The sequence below is a fragment of the Pleurodeles waltl genome, chromosome 7 (assembly GCF_031143425.1).
Source record: "Pleurodeles waltl isolate 20211129_DDA chromosome 7, aPleWal1.hap1.20221129, whole genome shotgun sequence".
NCBI lineage: Eukaryota > Metazoa > Chordata > Amphibia > Caudata > Salamandridae > Pleurodeles > Pleurodeles waltl.
The window spans coordinates 960665330-960679174 of record NC_090446.1 but is presented as its reverse complement, the minus strand read 5'-3'; the positions used below and the strand labels follow the sequence as shown (position 1 = coordinate 960679174).

Sequence of the window (13845 nt, the reverse complement as noted above, 5' to 3'; positions counted from 1 at the left end):
AAGGTTGGACGTGGATTTTAAACTGAGGAATCTGCCAATACATGACAATATTTCAGATTCATGCATCAGTGATGCGAAATGGCTGGGATGTTCTTACGGTAAGTGTGAACATTAGGATTTAAACATTTTACTTTCCTTTTACCCGGGCTTGCTTTATAAGCAGATTTATACTTGAGGCCCATGCCTACAAAGTATAACCCTCATATTTTCTTATGCTTTGTTTCTTTTGTATCAATAAAAATGTCAATATTTGTTTTTAATTATACCGTTTTTTAAACCCTTTCTTGTCCTGTAAATGGAAACTTTCTACTTTAATTGTACAGATTGGATGAAATATTTCTACAGAAATATTTTTTATACAATTAAATAATCAAAAATTGCCATATTGTACTTTCCAACCACCAACTTCATTAATGCTGTGCAAGCCGCGTCAGTGTACAACCGTGCTGCTTTGTGGAAAACGGTGCACTTAGATTTCAGGATACTTATGAAGTCACTCAAACCTCCTTCCGAACCTTCGGCAGCCTTTCTGGCCACCTTCTCTTTTCTGTTTTGGAAAACAAATGTAGAAGAAAACTCTCCGCCAAATTATAAGTTCTACATTTTAATTACTGTACGGGCCCAAGCCTCAGACTAAAGTGTGCGTCCGCTCCGAGTATTCTAGAAGCACATGCCCCCACTGGGCGGGCGTCGTCATCCATCCGTCTATGGTCACTGGCTGCACCGTGAATTCCAGTCGACGCCGAAGACCAGCTTCGGGCACTGCCAAGTTCACCAGGCGGTAAGCGGCAGCATAGGCCAGGCCAATGAGATGGGGCTGACTAGCGTCAGGGGATGCCTCAGGCCGGTGGCAGGTCACGCCTCGGCAGAAGATGCGAAACTGGCGAGCCTGTTCCAGGGGATAGGACCAGTGCAAGGTGAGGCTGAGGTAGAGCTGGTAGGGCTGGTTGCTGTCCCTCCACCACAGAACTTCCGAGGCACGCATGTCCTGCACACGAGGACGTGGCACCGTGAGACTGCTGGCGTCGATGACCTAGAGAAAGAAGAGACCTGATCAGTGACTGACTTCCTATGGGTGGATGAAAGGGGGATCAGAGGCAAGGGGGGGGGGGGGGGGGGGGGGCATGGAGAAGATTAGTAACCCAGATGGAGACAGGGTACCAGGAGAGAGAAAAGGGACGGAGGAAGAGAGGCTAGGGAGGAAATACTTGGGATAACTGTACTGAGGCATTAGGTGCTAACTGTGAGATGAGGGCTTTGAAAAGAATATGACTTGGGGGTACCCATATAGAGAATAGCATCCTGGGCAGATGAATGGGTTGCAGGTCCTAAGACAGGGTGGCAGGTGACAGAAGCTGCTTGTAGTGCGAACTGTGGGTGATTTTGCCATGCTGGGGATTAACATGCAAATCTTAAAGCTCCACAGCCATATTTCAGCAAAAGCGCTCAAACACCTGCAAGCCTCTTTTATCCTAAGGTGGCACTTGTATCAAACTGAACCTCTTTGTGAAGCTAGTAACATTCACCAGCTCGATCTGTGCTGTAAACTCAAAAGCTGGCTTGCCCTGAACTTGTCACTGACCTTCATGTGAGTAGTGTCGGTACCTAACCTCTGGTGCCAGTGGCACTGCCCTTCGCTGATTGGATGGTGCCTGCCACATGGCACTGGCAGTGCTCTGACACAAAGGGAGGCTTCTGATCCCACTGGCTCATCTTCAACCTGGTGGCTGACTTAACACCAGTGGATAACAACTGACCCCAACTGATGACATACTGCCCCACAGAATGACCACCGTGGCCATGCACTTACCCTGATCTCTCCCAGACGGCACGTGAAGTGGATCTCCTTCGTATTGGACTGGGGACGGGAAATATGGATGAAAAGATCCCCGAGGAGACAGTCTTTGAGCTCCACTTCATAGCACCTGTAGGGAAGAAAAGAAAGATGTCAGGTCCAAAGGGAGTGGAAAAAGAGGTAGGTAATAGGGTGAGGCATAAAGAGAGTCTAACTCAGAGAGAGCAAGGGTAAAGACTGACAACAAAATAAGAGCAAGGAGCGGCACCATGGCAAACCACAGTTTTCACCGAGAGAGAGAGTGAAAGAGGTGAGAAATCAGCAAAACAATGCTACTATTGCAGACAGTAAGAAGGAGCAATGGCACACACCAGACACAGGCATGGTCTGACTCAAAGAGAAAAGGTGAGCCAGGGGCTGGTGATGGTGTAATACTGATCCCAAATCTCAGCAAGCGAGGAAAGTTCCTGAGCCGGACATCTTCTATGAGGGCCAGAGTACATTAAAAAAGCACATTTTTTGCCTAAATTTGCTCTAGAGCGAGAGGCTCTGGAAGGGCACACAATTAACATTCAGGTAGTTTAATGGCATATGCCAGTGGTTCCCAAACTTTTTCGATCCCCGGCTCCTTTGACCTATTGGCCGTGTTGGCCACGGCTCCCCATTATGTTACTTTTTTTTGGCGGGTGGGGGAACGTAATCCCAGCCTGTACCTGTACCTACACTATTTACAGTTTGACTTCTTAATTCTCTCGTTCAGGTTCCTGAAAACCATTTATTTTAAACTATTTCTTTTCTTTTGTCATAGGGATATTATTAATGGTACTCTGGCGCCCTCCGCTTGTCACAATAATTAATGCAGGGGGTTTTGTTTCCAAAACCACGGTGAAAAGCTACCGATTAAAAGCACCTCCGAGTGGTTTCCAGACTGTGTGCGGCGCCCCTGGCTAATTTTGACGGCGCACCAAGGAGCCGCGGCGCACAGTTTGGGAACCACTGGCATATGCCAAGCCAATGAAGCCTAGCGCTCTCCAGGAGTTGAACCCATTTTTTCCAAAATGTGCTGAAGGTGCCTCCCGATATGTTAATAATTTCCCCCATTGTGCCAGGGCCAGCATTTAGTCTTGGACGTCCTCATATGAAAAAGGTGACTCTTTATGCCAATAATTCTACACAATTTGCCAGTCGCAAATGTTTGCCAATGATTCCATTCATGAACCATAGGTGACCAATCAAAAAAAATCCCTCACATGCTAAGGTCCGTATTTTGCAATAGTTGCCTCCCCTGGCCCAATAGCCATGGTTTTCCGCCTAATGCACATAATGAGGTCCAGTGTGCTACCAGCAGCATTTTACATTGTGTGTGCAATATGCCAAGAATTACCTCTAGTGTGCCAGGGTCAACGTTTTGCCAACAGTGTCCCTTATGTCAAGAATTACCTATAATAAGCTAACACTACTATTTTGCCATGGGTGTGTCGTATGCCAATGAATTACCTTCAACATGCCAACTTCAATATTTTACCCTTATGCAAATCATTACCTCCAGGTTTCAAGAGCCAGCACCAGACTCAAAAGCATAACACACACACATAATAACTTCTATTTACTCCCACTCCTTTACTCGCATATTGGAAGCTCACAGATACCATAGCCGTTAACGACAAAACAGCACTGTAGTCTCAAAAAGGTACACATACAAAATCCCATAAAGCACAAATCCCCAAATGCACAGAGAATACTCTGTATGCTTGCACAGGTTAGAAGAAATCAGGGAAACCCCAAAGCCAGGCATTCAGACAGGCTCGCTGCTATTTCACACACACACACAGGACCCACCAAAGAGAGCAGTGTGGCTAAAAACGAGTTACCTGAAACAATGGTTTAGACTCTCTATATTTACATGCTTACTTCTCCCGATATCGAAAGGTCTGACCTGAAAAAGTCATAAATATTTGGGAAAATAACCCTTGATAATCAACAGATGGAATATATATACAAATACCGATTGCCGCATTGGCACGTACCATAAAACCGCATGCATTTGCTGAAACTTCCGGATCGCTCGGCCACTGCATTTACAGGGTTCAAATGTTTCCTCTAACCACTGCTTCCTGGGAGGGCTTGGGTGGGGCAAGCGGCGTGCTAGATAGAGCTGCATAACCACTGTCGTTACAAGAAATAAATATTCTAATTTTCACCATTAATCTATAAAGCTTTGCCGTACTGTGAATTGATTAGCCATTAACCCGGCGCAGGAGGTGGGTAAACGGCAAAATATGATCAAACAATATAGCATATTATGCATGCATGTACCACGAGCCATGGAGGGCCTTGCAATTCTCGGAGAGTGGACTATTATACAAAACTTCGGCTACTGTGCCCTCTTGTGGCTTCTGATTGTCAAACAACATTTTTGTTCGGTAAAGAAGATACATCTGGGTAGTTAAGAGAGGCATCTACCGTGCAGAAGAAATGCTACAATTACTGCTGCGAGCTTCGTATGGACTTCTATTTAAAAACGAAACACGGATTTTTCTTAATTACCAAATACATTACGAGTGGCGGCGCGGTAACGAACCACTACATCCCCTGGGACATACCAATCATTCAGTCTGCATTCTGGCTATGCACTCCTTTCCCAGTGCGCTGTTGCATTCACAAGGCTCACGGAAGACATACCATTTATCCTTCCTTTCGTGCATAGATATGAAAGAAATCCTACCATGTAGCTTCTGAATAAAGGATTTCTGTATTATATTCGCATTTTGTTGCACCAGTGCTGTGGGTTTCCGGGTTCATCTACTTCTCGAATTTCCCATCATCACACACGCCTATGTGTTAAATGCCATGGTGGTGTTTTTCCAAACATTTCCAACACATCCTCTTTAGGTATACACTGTGCTCTGTTGGATTCACGGATACATACCTAGCTATCTCTTCTGTGGATACATTTCCTTATTATTCAAAATATTTTAGTTCAACCATCTATATTAAAGAGCCGGGCAATAAAAAAAAAATGCAAAAACAGTAGTTTCCTTGTATCTGAAGAGCACGATCCTAGCCGAGAGGTAGCAGAGAGCAGCACAGGGTCAAAGATCCTGCTAGTATCCTTTCGTAACCAAATTAACTGTATAAGACATTTGGTAAAGACTTGGCTCAGTCAAACCTAAAATGACATCTAAAGCAACAGAAAGGTAAATCTAAAGAAAACGATACGAGTTAGAGGGTTACTGCAGAAAGGTAAGGGAAAATCAGAAGAGTCTTTTCAAGTAAGGCTACCAAATTACAGGAGGTAAGTTGAAAGTGATTATGTTGACTGACTGCAATAAAGCAAGAAGTCCACAGAGCAATGAAACCGATCCAGCTTATAAGCAATAACTAGAGTTATGTCTGGATTTCCAAGGAAAAGCATATTTGGTATATTACTAACTTTGTCGCTGTTTGACGAATCTTCACAAAACTTTCCCAAAAAAAGTTCATCCACCCCAGCTCCTTCCTTAAATGTTTCAGAGTGAACTGTCAAGCAGGGGCCAAGAAATAGGTAGGCCCAAAACACAAAATACACATGATTTTCTTAACAGCGCTACTGCAAAAACTTTTGCACAGAATTATGCTAAATTTGTCGGGAAGCTAGATCTTGGTCCAGAAAGCAAGTTTTTTTGTGTCGAGCCTGCGAGTGCATGCACCAGCGCGTGCATCTCGCTTGCAAGACTGGGTGTACAGTGAAGGACTTGGAGCCCGCCTGTTGCTTACCATTTGTTGGCGTGGGTGGCACTCTTCTTTACAGCCTCATAATTCGTCACTGCAGACCTAGCATCATTTCCATTCCTCTGTGTGGAGCAGGAACCAGGCACTGATTGATTCAAGTTTAATCAGTGCCAGTCCCCTGCTCCCGACGTGACAAAAATACTATATATTTTGTTTTTAAAATTTCTAGTGTCCTGCAGACAGAATGCTTATGACTGGCAAAAGAATGCCCAACAGGACAAACAAAATTGCGAAGTTTTATTTTTTATAGCTGACTTTCTTTTATTTTGCCAAGTCGTCTTTTCTTACCTATCACTAATTTTTTTGTTTTTGTTTTTCTTTGTGGGCAATGTGAAATTATGCTCTAACACACACTCGTGCAGTACTCCTCAATCCACCCCACTCCAGTCCGCCCTACCTCACACTAATCCAATCCAATTCACCCCACTTAATCCAAACCACTCACCCCACTTCATTCCAACCCACACCACTCCAATCCTCCCAACCCGCCCCAATCTAATCTGCCCCACTGCAGTTTGCCCCACTTCAAAACAGTTTGCACCACTCTAAAACAATCTGCCTCACTCCAATCCAAAACAATCTGCCCCACTCCCACCTGCCTCATTCAAGTCCAAAACAATCTGCCCCACTCCAATCTAAAACAATCTGGCCCACTCCAATCCAAAACAATATGCCCCACTCCCATCTACCCCACTCCAACCTGACCATTCCAATACAAAACAATGTGCCCCATTCCAATCCAAAACTATGTGCCCCACTCCAATCTGCCCCAACTCAAAACAATCTGCCCCACTACAACCTGCTGCACTCCAACCCAAAACAATATGCCCCATTCCAATCTGCCCAAATGAAATCCAAAACCGTATGCCCTACTCCAATCCAAACCAATATGTCCCACTACCATCTACCACACTCCAATCCAAAACCATCTGTCCCACTCCAATCTGCCCCAATACAAAACAAGCTGCCCCACTGCAATCTGCTGCACTCCAACCCAAAACAATCTGCCTCACTCCAATCTACCTCACTTTAATTCAAAACAATCTGACCCACTCCAATCTGCCCTACTCTAAAGCAAAACAATCGGCCCCACTCTAATCCACCCCACTCTATTCCAAAATAATTTCTCCCACTCCAATCCGACTAACTCCAATCTGCCCCACTCCAATCCAAAACAATATTCTCCACTCCAATCCAACTCAACCTAATCCAATCCACCCTACTCCATCCCAATTCACCCAACTCCAATCCATCCCATACCAACCCAATCCACCCACTCAAATCCACTGTAATACAATCTGCCCCACTCCAATCTGTCACACTCCAATCCAAAACAAACTGCCCCACTCCAATCCCCCCAAAAATCTGCCCCACTCCAAACCATTTCAATCTAAACCACTCCAACCTGGCCCACTTTAATCCAAAACAACCTGCCCCACTCTACCCTGGTATACCCCAACCTACCCCACTCAATCCCAAACAACCCACTCCAATCCAAAACTAATCTGCCACGCTCCATTCCAATCCACTGCACCCCAATCCACCCCACTCCATCCCACTACAATCCAGTCCACCCCACCCCAATCCACCCCAACATAGCCACGTCCAATCTACCTCACCCCAACCCAATACACCTCACCCACTCCAGTCCGATCCAACCCTCTCCAGTCCAATCCACCCCACTCTACTTCAATCCACCCCCCACTCCAATCCAATCTACCCCACTCCAATCCAACCCACTCGAATCTAGACCACCCCACTCAGTCCAATCCATTCCACTGCGATCCACCTCTCCCCAATCCAATCCACCCAACCCCTATCAATTCATCCCACCCCTATTCAATCCATCCCAATCCACCATTCAATTTGATCCATCCCACCCTATGCTAATCCTCCCCACTCAATCCACTCCACTGCACCTGATCCACCCCAATCTGACTCACCCCAATCCAGTCCACCTCACCACACCAATCCAATTCACAACTATGCAGTCCATCTTACTGCAATCCACCCCACTCCAATCCACCCGCCCAAATCCAGTTCAGCCCACTGCACCCCAATCCAATCCATCCAGCCTACCCCATTCCATTCCACCCCACTCCAATCCAATTCACCCCAATCCAATCCACCCCACTCCACTTCAATCTGCCCCAATCCAATCCACCCCACTCCAATCCATCCCGCTGCAGCCCACTACACCCAATCCAATCCACCCCATACCTCTTTAATCCACCCCACTCAATCCAATGTACCACATTCCTAGCCAATCTACCCATTTTAATCCACCCTACTCACTCCAATCCACCACACTCCACTCCAATCCACAACATTCCACTGCAATCCATCACACTTCACTCCAATCCACCCCACTCTATCCCAATCTAATCCACCCTACCCCATCTAAATTCAGTTTTATAAATTTAACAATTAAAAATTAAAAGATTCTTGTAATTATAGAAAGGGTTGTATTTTTGGTTGATATGGCATAATAAAATTACATGTTTGATTTGTTTACATGAGAAAAGCGGGTAGTATTTCCTTTATGTCTATTGAACTGCAGGATATAGGCCCTCATTACAACTTCGGCTGTCTTTCCATAAGCCAGCTGAAGCTGCGGGCGCCACTATACCACCAGTGCTGGTGGTATATCTGGCTCCCTATTATGACTTTTCGCTGGGCCAGCGGACGGAAACAGCGTTACCATCCGCTGGCCCAGCGGAAAAGTCACATCAACATTGCAGCCGGGTCATAATAGAGCCAGCAGCAATGTTGATATGCAGCAGGTGCAGCTGCACCCGTTGCACATTTCACTGCCTGACTGTGCCTGCGGGCCCCTGCACTGCCCATGCCAAATGGGCAGTGCAAGAGCCCCCAGGGGCACCCGAGTCCCCCTTACCGCCAGCCTCTCCATGGCGGTGTTTACCGCCGTGGACAGGCTGGCGGTTGGGGATTATGACCGCCAGGCAGAAGCCTGGCGGTATGTTGGAGGGGCCAGCGGTATGGCCGTGGCTAATGTGCCACGGTCATAATAGCTGTCGGAACACCGCCAGCCTGTTGGCGGTGTTACCACCAGCTTACAGCCGGCCACCAGGGTCGTAATGAGGCCCATAGTGTCTAAAGGTGGTGGGGCTTTGTTATAGAATTTTGGGCTATGAGTAAGATCGCAGCGGTTGAAATGCGTCAGGCCGGTATAATACAGCCGATGATGGATGGAAAATAAACCAATTTGATAAACAAGTCTGGAGTGCCAGCTTTTCCTTTTCAACACGTGGAAGGCTATTATGGATATTAGCAGGTCCTGCGCCCGCTGCTGAGCACCGACCCCCCTGGCGGTAGAAATAAATGTCTGCCGGGGCTGCCATGAAAAACAAAGGGGAGGGAGGCACCTCAAGCCTCATCGGGTCCATGGGGATCTGGAATTTAAAAATAAGAGAGGGGGCGTGCAGTCCCTGTGTCCTGGGGAACCCAACCCGGGACACAGTAGTTTCCCAAGCCGCAGAGGAGTGGGCAAGGAAGGCAAGTGTGCATTTCCGAAGCTTCTGCTTGGTGGGAGCAGACTTGTTTAATTTCCCTGTGAATCTGCAGCACCACATGCCATGAACAGATGTACACTAGGTAAGTGACATTTTCCGTTCAATAGCATGTGTAGCTGCCGATACACGTGCTTTGCATAGACTGAAAAGCAGTCCCCTCCTAAAATAAGCTGTGGCTAGCCTGTAGGAGTTGGAGTAGTTGAAATAGTGTTTTAAGCACTGCTTGACCAACATTTGCTTGTTGGCGAGACAACACATCTACACAATAGTGTTTTGTAAATGTGTGTGGTGTAGACCATGCGGCTTCTTTGCATATGTCTGCCATTGGTATATTTCCTAAAAATGCCATTGAAGCTCCTTTCTTTCTAGTAGAATGTGCTTTAGGAGTCACCTTTTAGCTTTGAGATAGCAAGTTTGAATACACTTTACTATCCATCTGGCTAATCCTTGTTTGAAATGGGAGGTATTTTAAGGTTGGTGAGGTGGGCTCCCCAACCTGTCACTGATGCATCCGTGGTGACTATGATCTGTGGCACGGGGTCCTGAAATGGCCGTCCCTTTGATAAGTTGGTGTGATTCCACCATTGCAGAGAGTTGTAAGTTTGGTGGTCCAACAACACTAGATCGTGAAGTTGACCCTGTGCCTGAGACAATTGTTGTGCAAGACATTGTTGCAGGAGTCATTTGTTTAGATGTGCATTGGGCACTACTGATATACAGGATGCCATAATTCCCAAGAGTTACATGATAGATTATACTGTATAAGTTTGATTGTATTGGAGTTGAGATATGAGACTGTGGAACGCTTGAATTCTTTGGGGGTTTGGGTAGGCTAATGCTGACTGAGTGGTCAGCTATGGTTGTTTTTGCACTGGCTGAAGTTGAGACTTCTGGTAATTGATTGTGAACCCTAGACTGTGTAGGGTATCAACTGTGTAATGTGTGTGATGTTGACAAGTTTGAATGGTACTGGTTTTTATTAGCCAGTCGTCTAGATAGGGAAGGACATGTATACACGGTCTTCTGAGGTGTGCTGCAACCACTGCTAGGCATTTGGTAAATACTCTTGGTGCTGTTGTTACTCCGGAGGGTAGCACTTTGAACTGGTAGTACTTGCCTGCTATTACAAACCTTAAGTACGTGCAGTATGCTGGATGTATAGGAATATGGAAGTAAGCATATTGTAGATCTAATGCTGTCATGTAGTATTGTTTTTGTAACAAGGGGATGACATCCCGTAGAGTTACCATGTGGAAATGCTTTGAGAGAATGTACTGATTGAGAGGTCTGAGATCGCCATCCTTTTTTGGTATGAGGAAGTATAGAGAATATACTCCTGTCCCTTGCTGACTGATGGGTACTACCTCTATTGCACCTCTGAATAGAAGACATTCTACCTCTTGTTTTAGGATAACAATGTGTTCAGGAGAAAGCCTGTGTGAACGAGGGGGAATGTTTGGTGGATTGTACAGAAGAGTTCTAGGCAATACTCAATGTGGATAATTGACAGTTCTCATTGATCTGTGGTAATTTGTTGCCAATGATGGTGGAAATGTTGCAGTTTTCCTCCCACAGGAGATGTGTGCTGTGTGGGGATGCAGAGAAAGTCACTGCTTTGATTAGGCAGAGGCACCTCTTCTGGCACTGGATTTGCCCCTACCTCTGAAATTGTGTCCTTTATAGGAACCCCTGAAAGATCACCTACAATAATACTGTTGTCTGTGTTTTTGTTGGGACGTAGAGGCCTCTGACTTTTGGGGTTTAAAGCCGCGTCTGAATTGGGGCTTATGAAAAGTGCCCCGAAAAGTTGTTGTGTAAAGGGCACCCACGGCCTTTGCTGTATTGGAGTCCTTTTTTAATTTTTCAGTGGTGGTATCCACCTCAGGTCCAAATAGCTGTTTTTTATTGAATGTCATATTAAGGACCACTTTCTGTATCTCAGGTTTGAATCCTGAAGACCGCAACCAAGTATGCCTTCTGATCATAACACTGGTATTTATTCCCCTAGCGGCAGTGTCAGCAGAGTCTAGGGTGGATCTAATTTGATTGTTGGCAATTGCTTGTCCTTTTGCCACTACCTGCTATGCCCTTTTTAGTGTTCTGTCGAGAGATACTGAAGAAATCTCATCAGAATGCATTTCATCCCAATGGGCCCTGTCATACCTGGCTAAAAGAGCTTGCGAGTTGGCAATTCTCCACTGTTTTGCAGCTTGAGTTGCCACTCCTTTGCATCACATTTGTGGCTTTCTTTATCAAGGGGAGGAGCATTCCCTGTCGGCTGACTATTTGCCCTTTTTCCTAGCTGCACTGACCACAATGGAATCAGATGGCAATTGTTGTGTTATAAAAATCGGATCTGATGGTGCAGCTTTATATTTTTTATCCACCCTAGGTGTTAGTACCCTGGCTTTTGCCGGCTCTTTAAAAATGTTATCAGCATGTTTTAGCATGCCTGGTAGCATCGGCAAACATTGATACTGTTTCTGTGTAGAGGATAGGGTGTTGAATAGGAAATCATCCTTTATGGGCTCAGAGTGCAGCTGCACATTGTGGTATCCGGCTGTTCTAGCAATGACCTGATTATAGGTCGTGGTGTCTTCAGGAGGAGATGACCTACAGATTAGGGTCATTAGATGGAACTGGGTTGGAAATCGTACATATCCCATGGGTCTATATTATAAGGATTGTCACCCATAGAGTCCTTATGTGAGGAGACAGGAGATTGTGCATAAAACTGTGTGGGTGAAGATGAAGTAGGAAGACAAGGTGAATGCGGTGGAGAAGGCTGATGCACTGTCTTTGGCTTCTCCTTGTGCTTAAATATTTTCACTGGTGAAGGCCCAGATTCCAAACCTTCTAGGAATGACAGTTTACTCTTTGTTATAGGAGGAGAGGCAATATTTTTCCCTGTATCCTTTTGTATTTGGATATTCCTCTGTTTATGGTCCAAAACCTCAAGATTGGGCCTAATGTCTATTGACTCCTCCAAAGATGGAACATGTTTACTTTCAACCAATGCATGCTCCGAAAGCTTGGTGATGGACTGCCTTAAACAGGCCGAAAATGTGGTCTCTGAAGCAGATGGAAGTTTTTTCGGCTCCGAAGAAGAACTTGGATTCTTCGACTCTGAAGAGGAGGTTGGATGTTTCGGCTCCGAGGTGGTGTGTAGACGCTTCGGTTCCGAAGTGGAAGCTTCTCTCTTACGACTCGATCCCGAAACAGGCGTGGCAGTCTGTTTGGTCGAATGCATTTTGGCCTTCTTCGACGCCAAACCTGAGGGCCGGTCGTCGAGATGTAATTTTCGGGTCTAACCATGGCCGGCAAGCAGTGGGTGACCCAAGGCCCTCTGTGCTGACTTTTTAAAATGTTTTTGGTGATGGAAAGGGGCTGGTGTACTCACGTACTGCGCCACAGGGATAACTTGGCTGTCTCCATCTGAGTCACGATCGGAATCTGCGATGGAAACCGCAGTCTGTGCCTTTTCTTCACTGAAAATGGTGGGCGTTTGTTCTGTCGACTTCAAAGCCATCTCTAGTCGTCGTGCTCTTCAACGCAGCAAAGTATTTTTGGATCAGAAGGATCGGAACGTTTTACAGATTTCTTCCTTACGATATGGCGAGAGGCAGGGATTGCACACCCAGTGTTGGTCGATGTAGGGGAACTTGGTGTGGCACCGAGGGCAGAATCGAAATAGAGTCCGATCCATGAGCCTGTGACATAGTAGGTTCGAGAAGGCCCAATAAAGGCGTGGGCACCCGAAAGGGCGTTTAATTGATCCGGACGCTACAATCAGCTCGAGTGTGGTCAGTAACGCATTTGATAACGATACCGACTTTGAAGGAAAAGATAGAGAAGTTCAGATAGTACCGAACCAAGATCTACCGGAGGGAGAGGGAACACGTCCGAACAGAGGACTTGATGCCCATGCGCACTATCACCGAGGGGAGGAATCACTCGGTCTTGTGACTCAAAAAGACTTCTTAGAAGAAAAACAACTGGCAACACTCCGAACCCAACACTAGATGGCAAACTTATGCAAAGCATGTGTATCTGCAGCTACACATGCTATTGAACATATATATATATATATATATATATATACACATATATATATAATATATTTACACACACACACACACACATATATATACACACCATAAAGCTGTAGAAGTATTGAACCTCACAACAAGAGGGTTTTCAAATAGAAGGTGGCGACAAGATCAGGAAGACACCAACAATACCAACATGGTCAAAGACAAAAAGAGTTTCATCATCAATATTGTCAGTCTGACTGTGACCAGTTACCAGAATTCTAAGACCTGCCAAACTATCTCTGTAGTTTTCATGAATACAGCAAAATTATGATTAGACGCTACTGTTGCTACCTAGCCCTAAAGTCTAGTCAATCCACTGGATGACTTCACCATCAAACGAACAACTAGTTTCCAGACAGGGACCCATTGAGGGTAGTGGTACCTCTCGAGAATGTCCTTTAGGTGCTATCCCTTATCCTGCACCAATATCTTCCTCAATTCAACAAGAGCTCTAGGGACCAGTTAGCCACGGAACTGGCTACCAACCACCAAAGCCCTAAAAGCTCCTATTAAACACATATCAATACTTTAGAGACAGGCTCCCATAGGCCTAAATCCCTCTTTTTAACCTGGATGGGAGGTTCACATCAACAACAACTCCACCCTCAGAGGTAAACTAATCTACAGACCACCCGCACCACGCCCTGCCTTC

General features: G+C 45.8%; 1 protein-coding gene across 1 annotated transcript in view; it reads right to left on the bottom strand.

Moving 5' to 3' along the window:
• Nucleotides 1-588: 588 nt before the first annotated feature.
• Nucleotides 589-13845, bottom strand: part of ENGASE (endo-beta-N-acetylglucosaminidase) — a 234143-nt gene continuing 220886 nt past the window's right edge. Inside the window, exons 13-14 of the mRNA XM_069199685.1 lie at nt 1811-1925; nt 589-1033 (exon numbers count right to left, since the gene is read on the bottom strand). Coding sequence (XP_069055786.1) covers nt 629-1033; nt 1811-1925 — 520 coding nt within the window. The 3' untranslated portion in view covers nt 589-628. The remainder of the gene's footprint in view (nt 1034-1810; nt 1926-13845) is intronic.